Here is a 23453-nt window from a genome sequence, read left to right on the forward strand (position 1 = left end):
GGAGTCTAGTCTGGGGGCCAGTATCTAAGGGCTCTCAGTTCCGACAGTCCCTGCCCAGTCACATTAAGTTGATGCCCATCAGTCAGCGAATCCCACCCATGCATATAGAGCTTCCAATTAGTTTTTTGTTCCTTATCTTTTAATATCAACAGTTAACCAGAGAAAGTCTTATGAATAGACCTGAGAAAATGTATTATGAATGCGCAGAACCCAAAACAAATCAGAGGGAACAGAAACAAGTCATAGAAGAAAACTTAAAAAAAAAAAAAACCCAGTATTTGTAACTAATATTTTCAGAGAAGATTTTGCATCCATTAAGGAAAAAAGGATGCCATAAAAAAAAAAAGAGAACAAGAAAAGAAAGCTTTTGAGATTAAAAATATAATCAGACATTTTTAAAAATTAGAAAAGTTGGAAGATAAAATTGAGGTAGACCAGATAGTGAAACAAAAGACAATAAAGGAGGTAAAAAGCAAGACAATTAGAGGCATGATCAAGGAGGCCCAATGTCTGAATAACATGATTTTCAGAAACAGAATAGAGAAAAAGAATGGAGAAATTCTCAGATATCACAAGAGAAGTTTATAGAACTGAAGGATATGAGTTTCCATAATGAAAAGGACCAAATAGCTTAGTGTAATAAAAAGACTTTGTGACGGCAAATCATAAAATGTCAGAACACTGGAGCTAAAGAAAAACCTAAAAGCTTCTTGGTCTAGAATAGGGATGGGATAGTAGAAGCATCCTAAGTACAGAGATCTGAATAGCATTGTACTTTCTACCACAACGAAGCAAGAAGATAATTGGGAATAAATTCAAACTTAAGAAGTGATTTTTTAATTAAAATTTTATTTATTTATTATTGGCTGCATTGGGTCTTTGTTGCTGCTCATGGGCTTTCTCTAGTGGCGAGCAGGGGCTTCTCTTGTTTTGGAGCACAGGCTCTAGGCGTGTGGGCTTCAGTAGTTGTGGCACGCGGGCTCAGTATTTGTGGCACACGGGCTCAGTAGTTGTGGCACGCAGGCTCTAGAGCACAGCCTCAGTAGTTGTGGTGCACGGGCTTAGTTGCTCCGCGGCATGTGGGATCTTCCCGGACCAGGGCTCGAACCCTTTTCCCCTGCATTGGCAGGCAGATTCCTAACCACTGCGCCACCAGGGAAGTCCCAGAAGTGATTTTTAACCTAGAATTTTATGCCCAGTCAAACTTTCATTCAAATGTGAGGATAAAACCCATTTTGGGGCTTCCCTGGTGGCGCAGTGGTTGAGAGTCCGCCTGCTGATGCAGGGGACCCGGGTTCGTGCCCCGGTGCGGGAAGATCCCACATGCCGCAGGAGCGGCTGGGCCCGTGCTCCACAGCGGGAGGGACCACAGCAGTGAGGGCCCCGCGTACCGCAAAAAAAAAAAAAAAAAAAAAACCCATTTTGATATATGTGAGGTCTCAAAATATTTACCCGTCTTACAAATACAGATACATAGAACACTGAGGGAAAGAAAAAAATTTGCAATTAGTAACTTCAGAAAAAATAGAAGATGAAAATCTAATCATGGTATACTCTGTGATTCAGTTATGAGAAATATAGATTTAGGCAAAAATTGTAGCAAAATTACGTTGAGAGTCATGATGAGGGGAAGGGGGAAGTATGTGTGGAGGGTAGGTGGGGTTGGGACTGTAATAGAGCTACAGTATCATCTCCCATACAAGAAAGTCTTAAAAAAAAAAAAAGAAAAAAAGAAAAGCCAGAAAGTAGCAATTTATGCATTTTGTTCAGAAATAGGAAGGAAACACAAACAGCTAAAAGAGATGAAAATTGTTGCCCTTTGGGCAGCAGGGAATAGGGTGGGAGGTATAAGGGGTCTGCTGTTTTTCTTTGTATGCTTCGTATGGTTTGACCTTTACAACTGCGTAGGTGTATTATTTTTTATGGAAAGCATAGACCACGTTTAGATAAAGGCAGATAAATTTTAACATTGATAGAAGGAAACCAGGAAGTGTAGGTTTAGAACATATTACTGAAGTAGAACATGAGGGCGTGACCTATGGCCTTGTACAGAGCAATTTCCTAATTATCATCTCATTTCATCCTCCTAGGAAAACAGGCAAAAGGGATGTTATCCCTCTTTGACAATTGTGGAAGCTGAGTTTTGAGGCTGTAAGACCTTTTTGATTCCTAGTCTACTACTACTCTGCTTCATAAGTATGTTTGAATCTTTCTGGATTTTTAAAATTTTGTTTTTTACCAAGAGAAGACAGCAGATATTAGAAAGCATCTTCTTTGACGTCATGGGAAGGAATACATGAAAACAAATGTGTGTATGTATCTATGTATATGATGAGTATGTGTGTACTGGTATACACGTATCTATAATGTAAGATCTGGCATTCTGAGATCACAAGAGGCATGCAGATTACTGTGTGGTAGTCATAGGTAAGGAAATGTGTGTTAGGTTTCCTTAGCAGGCAGTGTATGAGGTGGGCTGAGCTCTGGGTAGAGTAAGATTTCTGTAGTCTTATCTCCTCCCACCCCTTGAATGAGATTGGCATAAAATATTCAGCTGGACAGGATTAAAGGAACCCAAAGGACCAACAGACAAAAGACCCTAATAAAGTGACCTACAATTACCAAACAATCTATGACATGAGAAGCCTTTAGCAAATTAAAAAGTATGTCTTTATGATAAGTTGCCTTGATTGTAGTCACTTAATGATTTATTGGAGTGTTAAAAAAGATTGTATTGGCTTTGAATAAAATATGAAAGAGTCTTTTCAAAGTAAAACTTTAAATTGTTCCTCGTAGCTTTCAATGAACATTTGTTGAATTGAATTAGTAAGACAGTATTTTGGGGAGAAGGCAAAAGTTACAGCATTAAATAGCATGATATATTTCTGAAAATTCTTCCAGAAAGACTGGGGAAACCCTCACTGCCAAAGCTGTTTATTTATAGCTAGACCAAAAAAAAAAAAAATCCATTTGAGGGTCTCTGTCTTCATTGGCCCCTGGGGAGCAGAATCTGACTTAAAAGCCTTTTTCATTTAAAAAAATTCTCCTTCATGACATATTTGTAGGAATTAAAAGCATTCCTACTTAGATTATGTTAACATCATGTTTAGTTAGCAGTCATTGTACTAAAGATACATGTGTAGCCTACCGAGCGCTGGAAATAAAACAAAATTTAGATCCTAGTTCTGACAGTTGATTAGATAATTTAATCTGTCAGAACTTCAGAAGGATACTTATCTTTAAGCGAAGATGACTGATATTATAGGAGTCAATTCAAGATCAGATGCATGTTGCATTAATGTAAAACTCTTTACATTGTTACTGTATTTACTTTATACTCTTAGATCACTGTTTTTCTGAGATAAAAAAAAAGAAGATAGTGAAAAGAGCATGGATTTTGGAATCTCTGGCCCTTGGTTTTCCACTCTGTAAAATGGGATTTTATCCCCTTGTTACGATTATTGTGAAAATGTGATACTGTCACATCTTAAGTATATAGAATTGTGCATTGTGGCATCATAGAAGCTCAGTAGAAGACTGTTGCTGTTATTTCCTTGTCACACAGAGTCAGAATCTCCCAGTAACTTCCAGTGCCTGATGTAAATACCCCCAGAGGAAAGGCCCTGGGTGAACGTGGAGGGGCTTGGTGAGCCTCTTTCTCTCAGGGATCATAAACCTAAGGTTCTGCCTTGATGGTTTACTCCATCATGTTACTGATGTTTTATGTATTTTGTCCTGCTTTTATTGTATGTTCCACAGGAGGATTAGTCCTATACAATTCTCAGACACTAAGATACATATATTTAGATGTACTTTGTTAGTCCTGTACAATTCTCAGACATTAAGATACATGTATTTAGTCATTGGGGGTTACAGTAAGCTTTAATAGGTTAGAGATGGAAAGGAAATTTGGGACTGAAGTGGTAAAGAGGTATCACTTTAATTGAACCTTAAAAATGAGTTATATTAGGAAAAAAGTAAAACTGTGACAAAGGGTTTTTTAAGCTTCGAAGGCCTCAGTGAAGATGGGCCATTTATATACTTTATCCATGTAATATGTAGTGATAAAAAGTATGTACTTGAGAGGCAGGCAGACCTAGTTTTGAATCCTAGCCCTGACACTTACTAGCTGTGAGACCTAGGACAAGGTTCCTTATCCCTCTTAGTTTCTGTTGCCTTAACTAATAGTACTATCTCATACAAGTATTGTAAGGCTTAATTAATGAGCTACTGCATGTAAAGCTCTTAGCACAGTTGCTTGGTCTGCAGTAAGCATTCAGTACATGTTAGCAGGTGCTGTTAGCTTCCTTGTGAATAGGGCAATATGGATGAACCAGAGGTTTCAATTTGAGGTGTAATGGAGTAAGGTCAGAAAGATAAATTGGGGCTACCTGATCTGGAATAAAAGGCTAAGGGATTTGACTCTAATTAGGAATTGTAGATGGACTTAAGGTTTTTGAGTAGGTGAATAACATAAATATAAAATCCTAAAGTGACAGAGCTGCAAGATCCCTTAGAGTTCAGTCTAGACTCTTCCTTTCTCAAATGGGGAAAGGGAGACCCAGAGTAGTGACAAAGTAAATTAGTTGCAGAACTGAGAGTAGAATCCAGGCCTTAGACCTCCCTTAGACTCAATCATGACACCAAAATAAGTCCAAAGGATTGTTCAGCCTTTCAGTCACTTGATTGGTCAAGTGCTTAGAAAATGTGCGTTGCCAGCAGGTTCGGAAAAAAAGAAACAAGTGTTCAGATTTTGATGTGGATGAAATAAAATAGTCTTTCCATTGGTACTTTCAACCAAACAAATTAAGGTTTGAAAAATCTTAATTAGTTAGAAAGTTTTCTTGATCAGTGGCAGTCACCTCAGAAAGGGGAAGTAAAAATACATGAAATGCGTGGTTCTAGAATGCCTTCATTGGTATTTATATTATTTGTACTGCTAGTGAGATTGGAGGGTGAAGTTGTTTTGTTTTTTGTTTTTTGTTTTGCGGTACGCGGGCCTCTCACTGTTGTGGCCTCTCCCGTTGTGGAGCACAAGCTCCGGACGCGCAGGCCCAGCGGCCATGGCTTATGGACCCAGCCGCTCTACGGCATGTGGGATCTTCCCGGACCGGGGCACGAAGCCATGTCCCCTGCATCGGCAGGCGGACTCTCAACCACTGCGCCACCAGGGAAGCCCCGAGGGTGAAGTTTTTGCTTAAATAAAATTGAAGATCATTGCTTATCCAGTACCTTTTAAAGTTGCTATTACCCAGGAATTTTAAATACAAAAACATAAAAAGAATTTAATTCCAGGTTGGCTCTTACTACCTATGTGATAAGCCATTACTACATAGATACTAACAGACCTTGGTTGGTATGATACCTATGTGCCGTTAAGTTTTTAGGTTAATAGAGAAAGATCTAACTAATTATATAGCTTTATACATTAATGATAGAATAAGATAGCTTTTAAATCTTTAAATAATTGTTTATTGATAATTGTTTCTTAAGATTAGCTCTTTAGTAGGAAAATTAAAATCTTAAACATGATTTTCTTATATATTGGGGCTCTAGGAAATATCATTTTTGCCTGAAAGCTATATAAATAGATATAATTAAAATAAACATTGAAGCCTAGGTCATATACCTATAGTCTGTGAATATGTTTATGAATGCAGACCTCTTACAGAATTCTAAATGCAGTTCAGCAGTTCACTGATGGAGATGTTTGTGACTAATAGCATTCAAACACAGCTTCTCATGTAGATTCTCTTGTTAACTATATAAAAGAGAACTATAGAGCTTAAAGTCATTTCAATATAACTAGTCATTTTATAGCTGCTTTGTAGTTTTGCTACTTAACAGGCATACTTAAATCTTTGACTTAAGACTTGTTATTTTCAGAAGAAACTAGCTTTTTAAAGAAAAACTGAATATTTGCTAAGCATTATGAAACATTCATAAACATTTTCTTAGAAATCATAATTTGATTGATTTGGTTATATAAAAATATAGCTTGGGGGGGGCTTCCCTGGTGGCACAGTGGTTGAGAGTCGGCCTGCTGATGCAGGGGACATGGGTTCGTGCCCCGGTCCGGGAAGATCCCACATGCCGCGGAGCGGCTGGGCCCGTGAACCATGGCTGCTGAGCCTGCGCGTCCGGAGCCTGTGCTCCGCAATGGGAGAGGCCACAACAGTGAGAGGCCCGTGTACCGCAAAAAAAAAAAAAAAAAAAAAAAAAAGATAAAAAAAATATAGCTTGGGGAATGGGTCTTGATTTTGTGTGTGTGTGTGTGTGTGTGTGTGTTGTATTATGAGAGTGGGTGATTTTGAGAAGATTTTATAAGGGTATTTGATATGCAGTTTTGCTCAGTAATGTAAATAATACAATTGAAATAAGTATTTGGAATTCATCACAGTTATCAGAAACATATTTGGAATATGACTTTGTTTGTAATAATTTTGGGTCTTCTAATTTAGATGACTCATAAATTACCTCCTCAACACCTTTTTACTCAAAATGACATTTTTTGTTTCACTTTGGTCAGATAAAAGTTCTTGAGTATTTCCTGCTTCTTGGACCTCTCCATGATGGAGTACTGTGAATGAGAATCAACAATAGCAAAGCAGGAAAAGATTGACGGTGTAGTTAGCAGTTGTGCCTTATCTATACATGATTTGGGACAGTTTTGCCAAACATTGAATAATTTTCCTGTGGGAAACTTGAGCCCTAAAAGGAAATGAACATAGCTAAAAGGCTGCATATCACATGGGACTTCGATTTATTTTTAGAATGGCACTATAATGCCATATTTGGATTGAAACAATGTGATAGCCGTACCTTATTTTATTAAAAAGCTGTGTTTTCTGAAGAAGCCATTTAATTTTCTATTACATTGTGTATATAGACTCAACATAATAAGTATATAACTGTTCAGCTGATAACCATGCTAAATGTTTTAAAGTTAGCGGCGCTTATTTGGCAGACATTTCTGGAGGCTGCTTTTGGAGTCTGCTTTCTGCAATAAAAGATTCTTTGGCAGTTCCTTGATTATAGAATATAGTTGTCTTTTTGTTGTGCATGTTTGGGGCAAGTTGTTTTCTTACTGGAAGGGAAAAAAGAGTAAAGAAGGATTAGTAGCATTGGGTGTCGGTATAGTTAATTGATTGTCTTGAAATAGCAGAGGTCTTTACTAAATGAGTCAGTGATAATAGAGAAACCCAAATGGATTTTTGCCTCTGAGAAATGATTTTTTTTTTTAAGATAATCAGCAGAGGTATTTCCTTCTGAGCTCCTAGAATGTTTTGGTTAGCACAGTTCATAGGTTTTAAAAAACAGTCATTGCACCATTTATATTTTGTGTCAGCTTTTCTGCTACCTGATTTATCTTTATAGTTTTATTTGGTTAAAATAAATTGATACAATGGATTTCTGAATTGGATACTCTCTAAAATTGCAGATCCCTCACAGTAGTTCACTAAGTTTCAAATATGGGAAAATCTGCCAAGTACACATTTTGCCCTTTGGCTTCTCTCCCAAGGTTGGAAATAGGCCAACATCATAAATCTCAAGTCTGATGGGAAAAAGCTGTCACTGATGGCAAGGCCTTATGCTACCTGCCTTCCATGCAGTATTTAATTTGCTTCTCATGAACTCTTCAAGGCAGTGACCATTGCATAAATTTTACAGATAGGGATATTAAGGCTCAGACCAGGGATATTAAGGCTCAGACCAGTTAAGTGACTTATCCAAGGTCATACAATAGAAGTAGGGGAGGCAGTTTTCAGACACAGAACTGCCTGACCCTAGAGTCAGTGTTCTAACTACCACATTGTGTTCTGTTACATCATGTGACCTCGGTAGAGCACCTAAAATCCATCTTCTCTATTCTTTGTCAGAAGTCCAGCTCCAGTCTTCACATAGTTGTAGCCAGATTCTGCAGTGCCTTCAGTTACTTCCATGTTTATGGAAATTTAGTTACAGTTTGTTCTGTGTTTGATGTGGTTGGAATGGAAATTTTAAAACATTAATTACTGAATACAGTAGTAATTACTGAATACAGTATTTCATTTATTTAAATATGTTAAAGATTAGTTTCTTGTCTCCCATTGGTCGAGCTTTTAAAGTCTTTTATTAAATGTTATTCAGTGGCAGTTTTACTAGAATTACGATTTTTGCCTATAAGAGCAAAACAGGATAAATTTACAAAATAATATCTACCCACAAATCCAGTTTATACTAAAATTCCTGCTATTGCATTGGTATGGAATAACAGCACTGCAAGTTGAAAGAAAACTGATTTGAAGATCAGTGGTGCTAGTTACATAGGGACAAGTAAAATTATGTTTGCATGACTATACATTTTTATGTTCTTGAAATCTGAATTTAAGGTAAAAATGTTTTTGAGCTGTCAGTGTTAAATGAGCCCATCAATCAGATACTTATTTCTAGAATTCTTGTTGATTGAACTATGAAATGCTATTGAAGGGCTTTAATTTGTTTTATGCAAATACACTGTACCTCATTACTAAGGTATTGAGGTACCTTATTAGAATATTTACAATTCAGAAAAGTAGGAAAATGTAAATAAGAGATTTGAAAAATAGAGATAGAACAGGAAGATAATACACAGATATACAGGCCATGACCTCCTGTATTATTTAAGATGGGGTTCCGATTTGGTTGTGAGGTTTCTGGAGGCCAAAACAAAAATGGACATTTAATCATTGTCCATGGGGAAAAAAAATAGCCATATTTCTTTAGAAGAAACAGAATTTCTGATAAGGACACTGAGTAATGTGGTAGGAGGTGTCCTCACCACCATGAGATACAAGATTTCTATGGCAATTTTTTAAAAATAGTGTCTCAAAACATGCCAGTAGCACAGTTTCATGAAGGCGGTTCTTTGAGAGGCCAGGATATTGTGGTCTAACAATACATCTATCAAGTGGTCAACCCTAATCAAAGAATAAAGCCATAATAATTTAAAATATTACATATTTTATTTTAAAACCTGAAATGATTAAGATACATGTTGGAGGCCACCTAGCATTTAGGGAAAATGCCTTTTCTTTGAATAATTTACAAAAGGGCCACATGTTGAGACTTTTTTCACTTTGTTTTTATGTTTAAGAGCATCATATATTTCTCTGTGTAATTAGAGCTTTAGCGATTTCTGCTTTTTCATAAACACTGAATAGCCTTCATATGAGTAAAAGGAGGAAGCACATTTTCAAAGTCTGTATCATGTTGATTTTAGTTATAAGAGTCTAGAAGACAAAAGCATTTTTTCATATATTAGGAATTATAAATGCCATTCACTACTGATAAGAGAATTTCTTCACTTTTATAGTATGTTTATTTGGGTTAAGAACGTGAACTAGAAAGCTGAACCAGTTGGGTTCCAGTCCCAGCTCCTCACTTTGCTTGCCAGGTGATTTAACTTCTTTCCTCTTTTGCCAAATGGGGGACATAATAGAGCCCACCTCAGGGGGTTGTTAACACAGGTAGAGATATATGATATATCCGTATATAAGGTGCTTAGAACAATGAGTACAGATCCTTGTTCGCTCTAGTTATTATGGCTTAAATAATTATTTTTAAGTCTGTAAAGGTGAGTTTGTCAATAGGAAGTAAGTGGCTCTGAACCTTATATGTATCATATATCCCCTGAGAATTCATTTATTCAGAAAATATTTGAGTTCCTACCATTTGTCAGGTACTCTTCTAGGTGCTGGAAATGCATGTGAACAAAACAGAAGTCTCTGCCCTCATGAAGCTTCACATTCTAGTGAATCTGTTAAAATCTAAGAATGTTCTTAGAAAAATAACACACAAAACTTTGCAGTCAGTGTCAGAGAATTTATGGTAAACCTTAAATCTGTTTATTAAATCTCAGGCTAAGAATACCTTACATACCTTCTTTTTATTTTGTCAGAATTCCTGTGAGGCATTCCGTAAGATGGCTACAGTATTTGATTTTAAAAGACAGAGCTATTTTTTAAGCGACAAAATAATTGTTAACTAAAATAATTGTTAACTGTTTTTCTTAATCACCTTTTTTGACTCTGTTAAAATGGTGTTAATAGAAATGCTATTAGATTTAACATGACCCATTGAAATGAAATTTCCAGATTTTGCAGGTTTTTGTAGGCCCATCTTGATCTTGCCCAAACACAAGAACATCTGTTTTCATAGGCTTAGAAGTCTTATTCTTTACCTTTGCACTTAAGCAATTCTGCTACTTCCAAAACACATGAAATTAAATTACAAATGACAGGAGTTATGTTTAATTAAGAAAAATGATTTTACCTCCAGAAGGTTTTTAGTCCTTATTTGTTAATTTTATAGTATAGTACTCCTTCAATTTCATTTTCCTTCTTTTGAGTTTTTTTCTTAGGGAATTTAAAAAGCTAAGTCTTTAAAAACACTTCTGACAATCTGTAGCTGGCTTTTAAAGAGCAAAATGTAACCAAAAAATTATTTTATTTCTGTGAAACATATTGTAAAGAGAGGATATAGCATGATGGATTTGAGTGGAATTTTGGTGGTATTTGTTTTGTTTTCATAAGTATTACATGATGGCTTTTAACAAAGCATTTATAACATTTTGGATAGCCTTAAGAAGATCTTTTTCTTTAGGCAACAAGCTACTTTGGAAATAATCTTCTCTATGCTGGTTATTTCTCATGGCAACCTTCCACTGCATTTTCTTTGTTTGGGTACTTTCTTTTTCTTCCTGCCATTCTTAGCTTTCTATTTTTCAACTTGAGTTTACAAAGGGTGTGTATTCAGAGGGTTTCCGTCAGTTCCCAGTACCTTGTTAATCCTGAGAAGTTACTCAGAGAGCCAATTCTCACAGTAAGGTATAAAAATAGTCATCTAGAAAAATTACAGAATGTGGTACCACTGTGATTTGACCTAATGGACGACTTTCAAAACCAAGATGGGAGAAGGAAACAGCACAAATGTTATTTCCTTAGATTTTTCTTTGCACAGATTATTTTAGACAAGCCTTACAATTTAAGAAAGTAACAAAACGTCACTATTGCTTTCTTACATACACTAAAAAGAGCATAAAAACTGGGGACAAGAAAGAAAAGTCCTCTAGAAATCAATTACATCAACAGAGCCTCCTTTTTATTACTATTGAGCTTGTACCCACAGCATTCACCAGTTTTATTCCACAAATTTAGTCCAGCATTTTATTGAGTGCCTAATAAGTGCAAATCTTAGTATGATATGTTTGTTTCAGTTAGTGAGCCAATACTGATATATTATTATCAACTGAAGTCCATGTTTTATTTAGATTTCCTTTGTTTATTCTTAATGTCCTTTTTCTCTTCCAGATCCCATCCAGGATACTTCGTTATATTTAGTCCTTCTGTCTCCTTAGGCTCCTCTTGACTGTGTTTCAGTTTCTTAGACTTTCTTTGTTTTTGATGACTTTGGCAGCTTTAAGGAATACTGGTCAGGTATTTTATAGAATGTCCCTCATTTGGAATTTGTCTGATGTTTTTCTCATAAGGTTATGAGTTTAGGGGAAAAATAACACAAAGGTAAACTCCCATTTTCATTACCTCATATCAAGGGTATGTACCATCAACATGACTTGTCACTATTAGTGTGGACGTTGATCATCTGGCTACGGTCATGTTTGTCAGATTTCTCCATTGTCGTTACTCTTTTTTTCCCCTTACCATACTGTACTCTTGAGAAGGAAGACACTGTGCACAGCGCACACAGGAGTGGGCTCCCTCCATAAGGGCAGGGTGGTTTTTTTGTGTGTGTTTCTTTTCCGGCTGTGCCGCACGGCATGCAGGATCTTAGTTCCCCGGCCAGGGGTCAAACCTGTGCCCCCCTGTGGTAGAAGCACAGAGTCTTAACCACTGGACCAGTAGGGAAGTCCCAGGGCAGGGTGTTTTCATAAATTATTTGGAATTCTTCTTCATGGGAGATTTGTCTCTTTTCCCCCCCATTTATTTACTTATTTGGCTGTTTATTTATATAAGTATAGATTCATGGATATTTATTTTATACTTTAGATTATAATCCAGTAATACTTCATTAATTTTGTTGCTTACATTGTTCCAGCTTTGGCTACTGGGAACTCTGGCTCATGTTTCCCTTTGACATGTTCCCATTGCTGTGGGTTTGTTTTCTTTGTGGTGTGAGTCAGGGGGGAAGTTCTTCCTTACTCTTTGGCAATTCTAGGTGTTCCAGGATCATCTTGTATATATTTCCTGCCCCAGCACTAGAATCAGCCATTTCCATAAGGAGCCTGGTTCCTTTTATTAGTAAATGGTATTAGAAACAAAGATCCTGACACTAGGTGTGCTCATTGCTACTGGGTGCTATTGCTTCTAGGCCATGGCAACTGACAGGACAAGGAAATATACGCGTGATAGTGCTGTGTTTTTTGTTTTTTGTACATCTGTCACCATGTGGGTTCAGCAAACAATGCATTGGAATTAGAATGGGATGGAGTCAGTAAACTTTATGTGTAGTTCTTTGCAACTTTAGGTACAATTCTTAGTTTTATACAGACTAGAAGGAGGCCAGGACAAGTATGTAAGTGACTATTCCAAAACAGCAGGGCAGCTGCTGTGAGGGTGCTACCAGTGTGGTATATAAATTGGTACAACTTTTCTGGAGGACAAATTGGCATTGTAAGTCAAAATCCAAACACAAGAGTTACGCTGAACCTTTGGGGGAAAGGAGTGATTGTGGAAATAATCTCTTACCCCTTAAGAATCATGGCTCTACTTTACAGCCTCGTTTATAGCAAAAGGAGTAGAACAGCCTGAATCTTCCAAAGTCAGAGATTTGGCCTAGTAAATTATGGTATAGACATGTGACAGGTTACTGTGCATTAGAAATGCTAGGGTAGGATAACTGTCAGATAACAGGAAAAAAGGCTCACAACATTTTACAGTTAGTAAAGTTAGTAAGTTAGTAAAATTAATTTTCAAAACAATGTAGGCTCATTTTATAAAAATAATTATATAGAAAGTTAGATATATGCTTATCAAACATTAGCTACAGTGAAATTATCTTTTTTTCTCATTTTCCCCAGTATTCTTATTGTAAGGAAGCAAAAATGTCTTATTAAAATAAGAAAACAAAAAGGGTTTGTTATTATACTAAGAAAATAAAAGGTTAGATTTTTCCTTTTAAGATGCAGTAAGGTATATCATTAATTTGGGGTTATGTTTGGGGAACAGTGACTAGTCCCATTTGACAGGAGTATGGGAAGGGGAAATAAAAAAGATTTGGATTTTAGTGTGAGGTATTAATTCTTAGTATTTGTTTAGTGAATAAATTTTTAAAGTGCTATTATTTTAGAGTATGGTATTTAATGAAATTATTTCCAACAATGTATGTATGTATTCCATTCTATGGATGGTAATTTGTTTATCTCTTTTTTTATGAATGGACATTTGGGGTTTCTAGTTTTTGGCCATTACAAATAAGGTTATTAACATTTTTGTACATTTTTGGTTTTCTTTTGGACACATGTTTTTCTTTCTCCTGTGTGATACTTAGGAGTGAATTGCTGGGTCTCTGTAAATGCCTATTTAACTTTACAGGAAACAGCCATGTAATTCGCTAAAGTGGATGTATCATTTTATATCTCCATTAGCAACAGTTAAGAGTTCCAGTTGTTTCATATCCTCACCAACATTTGGTATTGTCTTTTTATTTTAGCCAGTCTAATATGTTTCAATGTGTATGTTTAGTTTCTGAATTGTGTATACTGTTTGTATTGCTGCTTGAACTATAAGGGACAATATGGCACTATAATTACAGGGTTTCATTTAAATCTTTACTACGTTGCAGATACAGAAATATACAGACTTTGAAGAATTGACTTTTGTAAAATGCAGCAAACATTTTTAAGATTCATTATTACATGAAAAAAAGTGTTCAAAGGTAAATACATTTCAAGTTGTTGCAGCTTGTTTGTGACAGAATTTCTGCAAGTAAAACATAAAAAATTAATCAGTAACATGTCAGTATATTCAAAATCATTACAAAAATCTTCTCTCTGGTCATGTTGCTGGTGACAAATTATTGTGTTGTATATTTAGAGAAGGGCTTGGCAAACTGCAGCAAATCCAGCATGCTTCTTGTTTTGAAAATAAAGTTTTATTAGAATGCAGAAATGCTTGTTTATTTACATATTGTCTATGGCTACTTTTTCTCTACAAAGGGAGAGTTGAGTAAGTATCTGCCATCTGGCTCTTAACAGAAAAAGTTTGCAAAATGTTAATACTGCATGATCATATGGCAGTTTTGTTTTTTTCTGGAGATTAAAGCTGTTTCTCTTACGATAAATGAAGCAACCAAAACATAAAGCCAGTTGATTAAAAAAGAGCTACTTCTTGCCAACACTTCAGTAGTTTTCAGGACCTATCACCTTACAGTCGTTTTGCCATTCCCTGTTCTTTTAAGGTTTATGTCTCTGCATGATTGCCTCAAGTACATTTGTAAAAGCTTGTTCTCTGTTAAGTCATTTTACTAATTATAGTCTGGTGAAAGGATGTATTTGGTTGACTTAATCAATTTGGCCATGAATAGTGTCAGCCAGTATGCCTTGTGCTAGCAAGTTCCCTATGTCAGCTACATTTATGTTGAACTCCTTAGAAATAAAAGGACTATGTATTGTGATACAAATCTTAATTTTATCAGCACTTGGGTGTCGATATTTTACAAAAGCTCTTTGCTGTGTTCTCTTAGGAAGGAATCATCCATAACGTTACTGTGATTTGTTTTCAGAATCTTTTCAAATTTAACGATGTCATTATTCTGATAGGAACTTACTGAATTCATCATTGTTAGAATTTTTGGATCATTTTTGTACAGCTTGGCCTCTGGCAAGTCAAATGGATTTATTCCCAAGTTCTTCAGCATATTTCCTAAGACCAAATATTTTAAGCAAGTGGTTCACATGGAACTCCTCGATTTATTATCATTCTTGAAGGCTTCAAAAATTCAGTATGTGAATTTTCAAAATCACCTAATCTCAAGGGCATTTTCCCCCTTACTTATCTGATGACTTCCATGATCAAATGGTTGAGGGATGGCAGATGGATGAGAACTAACCAGTTACAGAGTTTTTTCAGTTTTTTGTTATATTCCCATTCTATGTGCATTTGAATGTCCAAGTCATATATCTCATAATTTTATATCCTTTTTCACGTTATCTTTATCATCAGTCTAATATGACTGATAAAACTGGCATAAAATATTTTGAAGCTTTCCATATTCCTCTCAATTCTTCATATAATTTTCTAACCTTCATGCTTGTCCTAAGCCAGAATCTATCATTCTTAGCATGTTTCAGAACTTTAATTGTTGTTTCATAAAATTCCTAGAGTGAATTCATCTGACATTTAAAAAAATCTGAATTCTCTTTTGGAAATATTCCAGTGGATATATAATTCAAGAACAGAATTAACAGCTTTTTCAGAATAATTTCTTATGGCTGAACTACAAATATAGATCAATAAAATGTCCATTCATCTTTTCTGGAAAGTTTTGTCAATGTGAAATTTATTTTAATCATTGTTTTAGTGCTTTTAAGTCCCCTTTCTCCTTTCTGTTTTCAAGTTCTAGAACTTTTCAGAAATTACTTAATGCTGCTTTGGGTCATCTTCCTTCAGTGCTTTGAAATTATCATTCTGATTTTCCAAATCTCCATTGATTGAATTACTCTCTGCAGAATGTTCCAGGTGGTAGCCCTCCTGTCATTGCACAAGAAATCATTCTCCTTGGTAGACACTTTGGCTGGCTAGCTCATTGTGGTTTTAATTGGCATTGTCCTGGTAACTACCTTTTCATTTGCTTATTTGCCATTTGTATATTTTCTTTCATAAAGTGCTCAATTTTTGTCCATTTTAGTAATTGTCTCTTTCTTTAAGTTCTGTATATATTCTGGATACAGTTCCTTTTGAGATATATGTACCGCTTGCCTATTTCTTCTCTTAATGGCATATTTTATAAGCAGAAAAATTTTAATTTTAGTTAAGTTCAGTTTATTATTTTTCCTCTTAATGATTCTAGGGGTGCAATAAGTTTTTGTCATGCTGCAGTTTCATAGTCGAAGCTGGGACTATTTATGGTCGGTTGTTGTTTGAGCTGTTCATGAAACAGATTTATTTCAAATAAAGATTTCTTAATTCCCAGTATGCCTGTGGTTTTCTCTTTGTGTTGCTATTTTACATTCTATGTGTTGCTTAAAATTAAAACTGAGTTCAAGAGAATTCCCTGGTGGTCCAGAGGTTAGGAGGACTTGGCACTTTCACTGCAGGGCCCAGGTTCAATCCCTGGTTGGGGAACTAAGATCCCACAAGTCGTGTGGCACGGCCAAAAATAAATAAATTAAAAAAACTGAGTTCAAGAGAATTCACATATCCTAGGCTGAATAAAAATTGTTAACCCACAATAATATAGCGTATGTTTTTGATACAGACTCCTTTTCCTTGTCACTTCTCTTGATAATTGCAGGATGATTTGATTTATTTTGCGTTTAGAGCTAGACTCAAAGTCTTTGTTCTATTTCTTTTCTTTTTTTTTTTGGCGGTACGGGGGCCTTTCACTGTTGTGGTCTCTCCCGTTGCGGAGCACAGGCTCCGTACGCGCAGGCTCAGCCGCCATGGCTCACGGGCCCAGCCGCTTTGCGGCATGTGGGATCCTCTCGAACCGGGGCACGAACCCGTGTCTCCTGCATTGGCAGGCAGACTCCCAGCCACTGCACCACCAGGGAAGCCCCTTTGTTCTATTTCTCATGACAGTTATTTTCTCTTGCCTGCATATGACACAATTTGGAAGTCACTAATGAGTCAATCATTATAGCAGTCTTGGTTTTTTCAGGTATTTAGTTGGAATGTCTTTTAAATTATTAATAAGGTTCTTTTCTGATTTAGTTTAGTGCCTCTTTCACATGAGTCTTGAATTAATAAACATTAGCATTAGAGATTCTAGTTTAGGGAGAGCTGTTGACCACATGAGCATTGCCATCACTCAATCTTAAGGAAGCTTTTGGACTTTTATTCGATATATTTATCAAGCACTGAGTATGTGTCATGCATTGTGCTAGGCTCTGTGGAAGTTACAAAACTAAAGTACAATTTCTGCCCCTACATGAATAGCTTTATAGGAAGATAAGATATACAAAAATAAAAATAATACATATTCTAGGAACCATATGGTTGAGTGTTTTGTATGTCAGCGCGCGCGTGTGTGCACGTGCACGCACATGTGCATTTGTGTACATGGGTGTGTGCTTATGTGTGAGTGTGTGTGTTCAGAGGACAGCCCCAGCTGTCAGCCATGCTGGAGACTTTGCTCACTTTCACTTTTATCAAGTGTTTTATGTACATGTCAGATAATACTGGAATCTCTTTACATGTTTATAATTTATAGACACATTTAATTGTAACCCTCACTACAACTTTATAAGGTAGATGCTATTAGCCAGAGAAGATAAGAAGCTCACCTAAAGTTTTTTAGCCAAGTAAGAGATGAGCCAGCTTTCAAACCCAGATATGTCTGACTCTAAGCTACGCCCCCTGGTTCTAAGGCCTTAAGGTAAAGATGGATTGACATCGTTCCCATCATTTAGGTACATATAGCTAAATTAGTACTGGGAATTCTTAATCTAAAGGACCTACATCATCCTGGGTCTCTTTTTCAATTGTATGAGTATCCCCTTTTGCTTGTTTTTCCATTTTAAAATCACCTTTATTTAGATGTAATTTATATACAGTAAAATTCACCAGTTTTAAGTGAACAACTCAATATGTTTTAATTACCACCACAGAATGGTGGATAATAATTCCATCACTTCAGAAAGTTCTCTAATACCTCTTAAAAATCAGTCTTCTCTTGGGCTTCCCTGGTGGTGCAGTGGTTGAGAGTCCGCCTGCCGATGCAGGGGACACGGGTTCGTGCCCCAGTCCGGGAGGATCCCACATGCCGCGGAGCAGCTAGGCCCGTGAGCCATGGCCGCTGAGCCTATGCGTCCGGAGCCTGTGCTCTGCAACGGGAGAGGCCACAGCAGTGAGAGGCCCGCGTAACGCTTAAAAAAAAAAAAAAAAAAAAAAAATCTTCTCCCTTTAACTGCAGCCTCGTCCAAACACTGATCTGCTTTATATAACTTATGATTTTGCTTTTCTAGAATTTCATGTACATGGAATTATAGAAAATAGTCTCTTGTGTCTGTCTTCTTTCACATAGTCTAATGCTTTTGAGGTATATCTTATGGTGTGTATCAGTAGGTTTTTCCCCTTTTTATTGCTGAGTAGTATTCCGTCACTGTATGCACATACCACAGTTTATTTATCCATTTACCCATTGGAGCACATCTGCATTGTTTCCAGTATGGGCTATTAGGAATGAAGCTGCTATGGACATTTGAGTTCAAGTATTTGCATATATTTGTATTTTCATTTCTCTTGGATAAGTACATAGGAGTGGAATCACTGAATTGTATGGGAAGTGTACGTCTAACTTTATATATAAGAAACTTCCAAACTGTTTCTAAAGTATTTGTACCATTTTACATTCCCACCAGCAATGTATGAGGGTTCCAGCCGTTTCTCACCCTTTGCCAGTCCTTGATATATTGGGTCCTTTTAATTTTAACATTTAGTGGGCTTGTAGAGGAATCTCATTGTGGTTTTAATTTATATTTTGCTGATAACTAATGATGTTGAAATTTTTTTATGTGCTTATTTGCCATCTATATGTCTTATTTTATGAAGTATCCATTCAGTATTTTACCACCATTTCCCCCCTTTTAAAATCAGTTGTTTGTCTTATTTTGAGAGTTATATATCTGGATTCAACTCCATTATCAGATAGATTTTATAGGTAATTTATCCTATAAATTCATGGTCATGGCTTACATTTTCATGTTTTTAACAGTGGTTTTTGAATATTAAAATTTTTTAATTTGATGGAGTCCAGTTTATCATTTTTTCTTTTCTGATTCTGTGACTCATAGGGACCCCTCTACATAGTTCTGCAGCTCTCTTTCTGTTCAGCTTTGCCTCTCCAGTACTCTGAGCTATAAATTCTAGCTACCTTGCCCTCCCTGAATTCTGCTCTCTTTTTTCTCAGCTCAGGGAGGCACTCCCCATCCCCAGCTCTGTTTCAGTTCCTTCTCCATGTGCTACAGCCTGGAAGCTGCCACCAGACAAATAGCTGTTGTAGTCTTAGGTCTCACCTTGGATTTTGTCCTGTCAGGGATCACCACAGTTCTGAGCTGCCTTAACTGCTGTTAATGATGCATTTAAAAACTAGTGGTCTGACAATAAATCTCTTTGGAAAGCAGTTTGGCAATGTCTTTGAAAGTTTAAATAGTTTACAGGTTAAGAAAGATAGGCTTTAAAGATGGTTCACCGGAGATGGAGTTTGAGGCCGTAAGACTAGTGTTTAAGGGTACAGACTTGTAATGAGTAGTAAATAAGTCAGAGATCTAATGCACAGTATTATAAATATAGACAGTAATGTTGTACTATAATTGTGTAATGTGATATTGCTATAGCAATCATATTCCAATATAGTATACATGTATCAAAAGTAACATGCTGTACACTTTAAATTTATACAATGTTACATGTCAAATTTATTCAGTAAAAAAAAAAATCTTTTTAAATGTAAAGTTAGTTCAGATCCCACAACTGTAAAATATTTATGGCCCTGGGAACCCGATTACCTGAAAGGCTAGAGAAATTACCCAACAAGAAAGAGTATCACTCATTTTTCACTTGAAACAGGAGTATCAGGCTCTTGGATGGTGTGCTGAATATGATGTAGTCTCACCAAGGAGAATCCAGTCTATTGTCTTAGCTATGAAGACAATGCATTGTTAAAACAGAAGGTCATGTTTTTGTGTTCTAGTTATTTACCATGTGAGCAAATAAAATTTAACAAGGGGAAGCTATTAGAAATAGCTGGATGCTTGACATATTTTATGACATTATTGACATTTGTTCAGTTTTAGTAACTCATTGTAGAAGAGGAAACAGTTTTTCTCCATTGGTAAAAGCAAGGAATATTTTCCCATAGGCTGTTTGAATTCCTTGGCATTTAATAGTCTAGTTTCCTATTGAGTAGACCACTATGTGAATTTTTATGCCATTTGTCCCTAGGATAAACCCCAATCAAGGGATTTCTCTTTTCCCTTTGAGAACCTGGCACATGAGTTTTGTGCCAAAGGATCAATTAAGGCAGCAATTTTTGTACCCAGTTTTTCTAACGGAAGCACTTTGCCTCCTTCTTTTGAAGTTAGGTTGAGTGTTTTCCTGGGGGCAATCTATTTTTTTTTTTTTTTCTTTTTCTTTTTTTGCGGTATGCGGGCCTCTCACTGTTGCGGCCTTTCCCGTTGCGGAGCACAGGCTCGGAGGCGCAGGCTCAGCGGCCGTGGCTCACAGACCCAGCTGCTCCACGGCATGTGGGATCTTCCCAGACCGGGGCACAAACCCATGTCCCCTGCATCGCAGGCGGACTCTCAACCACTGCGCCACCAGGGAAGCACGGGGCAATCTATTTTGAATCACATTTTCCCTCTTACAATAGAAAGGTTACCAGCTGGACTTCCTTGCAACAGGGGTGGAATAGACGTGAGGTGTATAGAGTGAAATGGGCTGATTTTCTTTCATCTTTTTTTCCCCTTAATATTTGCTTTTGCTTTGACTTCCCTGAAGACACAGTAACTCTGGGCATGCATATGTGTATGTATGTCCCTGCAGCATTTTAAAGCATGTAAATGAGAAGACCTTGTTGTATAAGCCCAAACAAGTACGGACGTAATTGACTACTAAACCTTCTCTTTCCTAATGTTTGCACAGGAGTCTCCCCAGGACAGTGCTATCACTCGTGATATTAACCGGACATTCCCAGCACATGACTACTTTAAGGACACAGGAGGAGATGGACAAGATTCTTTATATAAAATATGCAAGGTATTTCATATAAAAAAGAAAAGACTCAGTTGTTTTTTTTTTTTAATTTTTGTCTGTGTTGGGTCTTTGTTGCTGTGCACGGGCTTTCTCTAGTTGAGGTGAGAGGGAGCCACTCTGCTGCAGTATGTGGGCTTCTCATTGCCATGGCTTCTCCACAATGAGAGAGCACGGGCTCTAGGCGCGCGGGCTTCAAGTAGTTGAGGCACACACGCTCAGTAGTTGTGGCTCGCGGGTTCTAGAGCGCAGGCTCAGTAGTTGTGACGCATGGGCTTAGTTGCTCTGTGGCATGTGGGATCCTCCTGGACGAGGCTCGAACCCATGTCCCCTGCAGTGGCAGGCAGATTCTTAAGCACTGAGCCACGAGGGAAGTCCAAGACTCAGTTTTAAATGGTGATTCTGGTTCTTTGAAATTATGCAAAGGATAACTACAAAACGTAATTTATATTTGATGTTCAAGAATGCAAAAAAATGAGAGAAAAGTCTTTGTAAAATCAACAGTAACAACACAATTTTAGATTCATAATGAACAGGATATAATTAAAAATAAAATGGTAGGATTTCTTTTACCCTTTTAATCTAGCTCTCCCTCACCTTCCTGCAAAATGTCCCAGAAAGAAACCCTGTGCTCACTGACTCTCATCCTTACTTCTGACCCCGCTGCACTCTTGTTTCTCTCTCATGATGATCTTCATTGCAGCTCTCTCTGCTCCTGACTTCTCACCCTCCTGGTTAAGCTCTCACTTCTCTAACTACTTCGCTCATTCTCTCATGATTTTTCTCTCTCTCTGCCTGCTCCTAAAACAGAGGCCTTCCCCTAGGTGCTCAGTCACTGGTTCCTGTAGCTCTACACTGTCTCCATGGGTGACCCTTTCCACTCCCACAGCTTCAGCTATCACCACTGCACAGATGTTCCCAAATCTACATTAACTCAAGGCCTAAATTTCCAGCTGCTCGTTGGTCTCCATGTAAAAGTCTGTCAAGTACATCAGACAAAACAGGTCTAAAACTGGGTTCATTTAAAAAAACACTTTATTATGAAAATTTTCAAACATACATAAAAGTTGAATAGTGTAAATGAATTTGTATATATCCCTGTCCAGATTGAATATTTATCAATATATTGCCACAGTTTCTTCATCTGTCCTTTTAAAAAGATTTTCCTGAAGTACTTAAAGCAAACCTCAGACATCATAATCCTAAACTCTTTGCCGTACATCTCTAAAAATAAGATCATTATCCACCTGTATCATCCATCATTATCCATCAGTACCATCTAATAGCCACTCCATATTCAGATTTCCCTAAATGTCTTTATACATTTAGTTAGAATCAGGATCCAGCAATATTCATACTGTGGTTAGTTGTTATATCTCTTTTAATTAAAAACAGCCCTCCTAAAAAAAAAAACAAAAAAAAACAAAAAAAAAACAGCCCTCCTTTTTTTCCCCATGCCATTTTCTTGCTGAAGATACAATCATTTCTCTGTTATTTTCTAGTTCCTTCCTTTGGCCATGTTCAGTTTGATATGATTGACGTCTCTTTAAGCTGTACTTCCCTCACTATTCACTGCCCTGGTACAGGCCACTATGATACGTTGCTGGCACTTTTTTACAAAAGCCGCCTTGCATTAGTCTCCCTGCGTTTGGGTTCTAGCCTATTTATTATTTTCTCTGTGTTGACCCTAGAATTGGATCATTTTAGTGGCCTCCACTAGACCCACTAAAACCTTTTGTGCTTTGTCTAACCCACAGACTGAAATAAAAATTCCTTAGTTCATTTCCTGGTCCTAGATTCATTAGCTTAGTATTAAAGGCATTTTATAATATATCCAGGCTTACTCCCTAAATATTTTATGCTTCAGTCACATTGGACTTCTCAATGTACTCTGGTTGATTTACTTGTCAAACTTCCCAACTGAACTGTGAAGTTCTCAAGGGCAAGAATCATTTCTTACATATGTTAGCATCTATAGCACTTGCACAGTGCACGCCATATTATAGAAGGTGCTCATTAAATGTTGAAGAATTAGTGAAACGCCTTTTCTTCCCCATATTTCATTACAGCCCCCATGAACCTTATATTTCAAACGTTTCCCGAATGTATTATGTACATGAAAGTACTTTCAAACTTTCGGGAAATGTTTGAAATATAAAGCATTCCTTCTAGCTTTTCTATGAGCCTGAAAAATGCTCCCCTCATTCTCTACCTATAGAAATTCAATACATTTTTATCTTAGTACATAATTGATTAAGCCATGTGCTGAGCACTTTACTTGAGAGGACTGAGAATAATTCATCAGCTCTATTATATAAATACATTGATTATTCTCATCTTACAAATAAGGAATATAAGCATTGGGCCTAAGAGCCAGATCGAGACATTAGCAATTGTGAGATTTCAGCCCAACTCTATCTAACTGTGAGGCCTCTATCCTTTTTTACTAATCGACTGTCGATTGGTACCTTCATCAGTTTTGTCAAACTGCCTTCCACAGAGCTG

At 36.9% G+C, this 23453-nt stretch overlaps 1 protein-coding gene and 1 pseudogene across 1 annotated transcript in view; one reads left to right on the top strand and one right to left on the bottom strand.

Moving 5' to 3' along the window:
* Positions 1–23453, top strand: part of RABGAP1 (RAB GTPase activating protein 1) — a 155620-nt gene that overhangs the window by 100249 nt on the left and 31918 nt on the right. Inside the window, exon 14 of the mRNA XM_065879947.1 lies at positions 20841–20954. Within this exon, the coding sequence (XP_065736019.1) occupies positions 20841–20954 (114 nt within the window). The remainder of the gene's footprint in view (positions 1–20840; positions 20955–23453) is intronic.
* LOC136124473 (COP9 signalosome complex subunit 2 pseudogene) lies at positions 14507–17714 on the bottom strand (annotated as a pseudogene).

Source organism: Phocoena phocoena, chromosome 6, assembly GCF_963924675.1.
Source record: "Phocoena phocoena chromosome 6, mPhoPho1.1, whole genome shotgun sequence".
In the NCBI taxonomy this organism is placed as follows: Eukaryota; Metazoa; Chordata; class Mammalia; order Artiodactyla; family Phocoenidae; genus Phocoena; species Phocoena phocoena.